We start from the raw sequence: 5,421 nt of genomic DNA on the forward strand, positions 1-5,421 counted from the left end.
CCGATCACATGACCTGTTTCTCCTCCGATCACATGACCTGTTTCTCCTCCGATCAAGTTTCTAATTGATGAAGTGATGAAGACCTTCAGAGAGTTCTCTCAGAGAAAACGGTTTGACTGCAACGGAACAAACAGCAGGAGAGAACACCATCACTGGAACGCCGTCACTAGAGCGCCAGCATAGGAATCATTGGAACGGCAATTATATTCCATAAATACTTTTATCAAATATAATATTTTTAATAATTGCTTTCATTATTTTCCAAAGCATTCTGGTCTTTTAGAATAGATGAACGCTGTTTGATTAGGAAGCATGCCGTCCAATAATTAGTGATTGATTGTGCTATTTATAGGACATGTTTATTGTTGCTGCAAGATGTTGCAGATCGTTCCCTTCAGAAGTACGTTTTTTTACTTTTGACATAATGCTGCTTCACCTTCTTCATTCTGGACTTTATTCTCTCAACTCTTCGTTTGTTTGTGTCCTAAACGGAGTTTATCTGCTGATAAAGATCAACTGTCACATGTTCTCAGTTCACGAGGACGAGATTCATCGATTCTGCTCTTTCAGAACACGTGTGCTGTCTGACGGACTGGCTTCAGGACCTTTTTTATAAACACACTTGTGTTGCTGAATGAGCTCCATTGAGAGTTGTGTGAGTGAACTCTGTGTGACCCTCTCGTGGTTTCATTCCTCACTTCTAGATGATGACCTCGTCCTCTGACAGCAGTGATTAACAGTCAACGTGATGTTGGAGCCGTGATGTTTTCCAGGTGTATTTCCTGAACATCCTGACCTGTCAACCGCAGCACATGGCTCTCTTTAAGCCTTCTAATGAGACGTCGAGTGACGCCTCACATGCTCGTCCTCTGCTAATTTCAACTTTTAACGCACAGCTGCAGATGCGCTGAGTATCTCAGGATCAGTTTATTTATGGTCAGCAGAAGCTCATTTCTGTCAGGTCATAAATAGATGAACAGTTAGACATGATAAGAATACAAATAGCTTTAAAAGAGAACAGTTTGAGGAGTTTCTAAAGCCGTCTGCTGGTGACCTCGTTGGTTTAGGTCACGTTGTGTTAAAGTGAATCGTCATCTCTGAAGGAGGAGCTGCTGTGCAGATGTTGAGATGTTGAGGCCTCCACCCAGAGACAGATGTGTGTTTTGACCTCTCTCTATTCTGCACACATCCACATTTATTTCTTCATCCGAGGGGCCCCTCCGAGCCCTCGGGCCTCATTACGTAACGCTGCTCCTCCTCAGAGCCCGAATCCGTCTCCCACAGCGACAATAACCCCCCGACTTTCTGTTCTATGGAGATGAATCTTTGGCTCTAAATGGTCCGTTTACACTGGGCATGTTCCAGAGAGAGAGAGAGAGAGATCCTCCACCAGGACCGACTGCATCTCCGTCGGCCTCTCTGGACCTCATAGACAGAGGCTCGCTGTGAGGTCGGCAGAGACAGGATGAAGAAGACTTTACTCAGAGACAGGATGAAGAAGACTTTACTCAGAGACAGGATGAAGAAGACTTTACTCAGAGACAGGATGAAGAAGACTTTACTCAGAGACATGTGAAACATTCTCCTCCATCTGTAGAAGAACACACGGAGACCAACATATTTATTGTGTTGAAACTCTTTTCAGAGTCATAAAGTTCATGATTTTCCTCTTTTATAATCAGAGTTCTGACAGCTCTGTCTGTCATCACCCATCTGAATATGTAAATGTGTGTGTGTGTGTGTGTGTGTGTGTGTGTGGTCATGATCAGCTGCACACTGAGCTCCTGTAACATGCAGCACAGCGCTGGTATTTACTTCTGGAGCCAGCGTTTCTCTCTTTCTGTTCTTGGGACGTGACTGGAAACCCTCCAAGGACACGGTGTGCAGCAACGTGCCAACAGCCTCCGCGCTCTCGCCAGCAGAGCTCTTTCAGACACAAAAGGAACAAACAGAACAGTGAGTACCGCCAGGGATCAGGTTGTAGGTGCCGGGACTTCTGGGAAACATGGGGCGAGTTGCGGGTAATGTGACCTTATCCCCACGGCGGCTGGTTTCTGAGGGACCCTTCTGAGAAAACATACGTGGGCACGATGGCCTCTGCTCTCTGTTTCTCTGCACGGTGTCGAGCTCTGACATTCAGTTCTCAGGATTGTTCATCATTTCATTCAATAAAGTTAAATAATAAAACTGAAGATGGAGAAAGCTCTCTGAGCTAACAAGCTTGCTAACTGACAGTTAGCTCATTTGCTAACGGTACAATAACTCTTTTAAAAGCTCTTCGATGTCTCAATTTAATTCATCTCCATTGATCTGTGATTGATGGGTTTCTGTACGCTGAGCAGTGTTATTACAGCGTTGAGGCAATAAATTACAACAATGTTTTCGTTGTCTCTATTTGTGCTGACTGATGAATGTGACCGAGAACTGATGCCGGATCAGTCTCTGTCCAAACCTGCCCGCTATCCAAACAACTGCTGGGCAATGAGCCAATCAGAGCTGCAGCAGGAGGACGAGGATGATGATGTCATAGTCTGCTCTGTTTTCACTCCAAACAGGTGAAAAGTGATCTGAGATTAAGAGTCAGGACATCGATCCAATCCGCTGCTCTGGAGCTGCAGAGGATGTTACGCGCTGACATGGGATCAAATCCTAGGAAATTGGAACATTTATATAGATAATACATGACCAACCAAGATTTTGATTCTTAGTCGTGGACCCAGTTATCATACTTTCAAATCAGATAATAATGGAGGCGACCGTTGTTACTGGGTAGAGAGGGTTGTCCGCCAACCGAAAGGTCACCGGTTTGATCCTCAGCTGCACCGTGTCCTGTGTCGAAGTCTCCCTGAGCAAGACACTGAACCCATAACTGCTCCCTGGGCGCCTGTCATTGGCAGCCCACTGCTCCCAATATATACAGGGATGGGTCAAATGCAGACAATAATTTCCCCACTGTGGGACTAATAAAGGAATGTTTCTTAATCTACTGTTAAAATCTCTGTTTATGGCTGCTTTATTAACTGGACATTTTTCACAGAATTAATAATTTTCTCGTGTCAAAATCAATTTTTAAGATCTTAACCAGGGTCATGGTTTTGGGGGGGCACCGTCTCCTTCAGTTGTAGATGAAGTAAATGGCGGTGTTCGTTGACTTTACTTGTGTGGTGATTCTATTGACAGGAGTTTGAGTGCAGCTCAGTCTGTGGTCCTGACCTCACCAGGTGATAATGAGTCGGTCCTTGTGTCCCTGCAGGATGTGACTCTGGTTTTGGGAACGCGACGGCGAAGCATCTGGACGCTCTTGGCTTCGAGGTGTTCGCCACAGTGTTGGACCTGTCGGGAGACGGAGCCAGAGATCTGCAGAGGACCTGCTCCCCCCACCTCACCCTCCTCCAGGTGGACATCACCCAGCCACAGCAGGTCCAACAGGCCCTGCTGGCCACCAAGGCCAAGCTGGGCCTCAAAGGTAATGACCGTCTGCTGAAGCCAAACCACAGCTTGTTCTGGGACCAGATGGCTGTTTCATTTAAACGCTCTGTGGTGGTGCTCACTGTTTACAGCATCAGTGTGTTTTACTGTTTACAAGAATACATAATGACTTTCTAGGAAATCACTGAACTGAAGCAGAAGAGACGGGATGGAAACAACTAAATCACTCTTGAGTTGATTTAAGAGGAGTGACTGAGGAGTACATACGAGGACAATCTGAGGAATACATGAGGGGTATATGAGGAGTAACTGAGGACTTATAACAATACAGTAAACTGAAACAAAACAAAACAAGGTAATAAACACACTATAACTCTGCCCAGACACAAGCCTCTTACTGTGAGAGGACTTCGTAGCGGTCGATGTGGTTCTTCGAGTTTCTTGGTTAAACTCGGAGTCCGGAGCTTCAACCTGTGCGGTGTTAAACCCTTCGTATGCAAGTGGGGATTTCTCGGAAGTTAAGGGGATTCTCATCCTTAGGACTGGCAAAATGTCGATGTTAACGGGGAGAGAACGTGGCATAGAAGTTATCCGTTCTCTCCTTCGGTCTATTGTTTGTCCAGCGAAGTTAAGACTATGATCTAGGGTTTCTTCAAAAGCAACGTTGTTTCTGAACCTCCTTCCACCAACTCAGGTCTGACGGGACGGCCCAGAGCTGGAGGTGACGCAGAGTTTTATAGATTCTGTGACATCAGGTCGCAGCACAGGGAATCCCAGTGGAGCCTGTGGTCGTTGTCCAATGACTCATTGGCAATGAGATAGTGTTGAGTTTGTGTGTGTGTGTGTGTGTGTGTGTGTTCGGCAGGTCTGTGGGGTTTGGTGAACAACGCCGGCGTGTGCGTGAACTTCGGAGACGTCGAGCTTTCGCTGATGTCAAACTTCCGCGGCTGCATGGACGTCAACTTCTTCGGCACGCTGAGCGTCACCAAGAGCTTCCTGCCGCTGCTGCGACAGGCCAAAGGTCGCATCGTCACCATCTCCAGCCCCGCCGGTGTGTTCCCGACACAAACACACGCGCACACACATACACACATACACACACACACCACTACAGCATGAGTAAATCAGACATTATGAAATAAAAAAAACACATATAATAATCATATAAATCAACCAATAATTGAGTAAGTGGTCGGTCACCTCACAGGAAGTGGATGTAGTCATCATGACGTCTCTCGTTGGTTTGTGGACTGCTGTTATGAAGCCTCGATTTCAGAGATTTTGTCTGTCGCAATCTTATGTTCGTTATGTAACCAGAAAAGAGGAAGTGACCACATCTGGACTGAGGAGGAGTGACGTAGAGACGCCATATACGTCTCTGGTAGAGACCTGTCAATCACTGTGGAGCCCCGCCCTAAAGCATCCCCTGCTTTATGGTCTGTGTGACTCTAAATGGACCATAATGTACTAAATGAACATCATGCTGTATTGAAGAAGACTTGAAACTAGAGATTGAGACCATAAACTCATGTTTACAATGTTTACTGAGGTAATAAATCAAGAGAGAAGTAGAGTCATTTTCTCATAGACTTCTATACAACCAGAGGAGTCGCCCCCTGGTGGACACTAGAGAGAATGCAGCTTTAAGACTTGAAGCTCATTGGTCAGTGTGTGTGTGATGTCATGGTGATGTCGTGATGATGTCATACCTGTGTTTTCAGGTGACCAGCCGTTTCCCTGTCTGGCAGCGTACGGAGCATCTAAAGCAGCTCTCAACCTCCTGATCAACACTCTGAGACATGAGCTGGAGCCTTGGGGGGTCCAAGTGTCCACCATCCTACCGTCCTCCTTCAAGACAGGTAACACCACCCACATCTACACCACCACCTCTACACCACATCTACACCACGACCTCTACACCGCCACATCTACACCACCACCTCTACACCACATCTACACCACCACCTCTACACCACATCTACACCACCACAT

The 5,421-nt window shown here is 46.4% G+C and overlaps 1 protein-coding gene across 2 annotated transcripts in view; it reads left to right on the plus strand.

Moving 5' to 3' along the window:
• The window catches only part of hsd11b2 (hydroxysteroid (11-beta) dehydrogenase 2), a 20,244-nt gene that overhangs the window by 10,105 nt on the left and 4,718 nt on the right, over nucleotides 1-5,421 (plus strand). For both annotated transcript variants that reach the window (XM_031878653.1, XM_031878652.1), the window contains 3 exons: nucleotides 3,254-3,466; nucleotides 4,295-4,480; nucleotides 5,151-5,288. In XM_031878653.1, the coding sequence (XP_031734513.1) occupies nucleotides 3,254-3,466; nucleotides 4,295-4,480; nucleotides 5,151-5,288 (537 nt within the window). The remainder of the gene's footprint in view (nucleotides 1-3,253; nucleotides 3,467-4,294; nucleotides 4,481-5,150; nucleotides 5,289-5,421) is intronic.

The sequence above is a fragment of the Anarrhichthys ocellatus genome, unplaced genomic scaffold, assembly GCF_004355925.1.
Source record: "Anarrhichthys ocellatus isolate YVR2014 unplaced genomic scaffold, GSC_Weel_1.0 scaffold190, whole genome shotgun sequence".
NCBI classification, from domain to species: Eukaryota; Metazoa; Chordata; class Actinopteri; order Perciformes; family Anarhichadidae; genus Anarrhichthys; species Anarrhichthys ocellatus.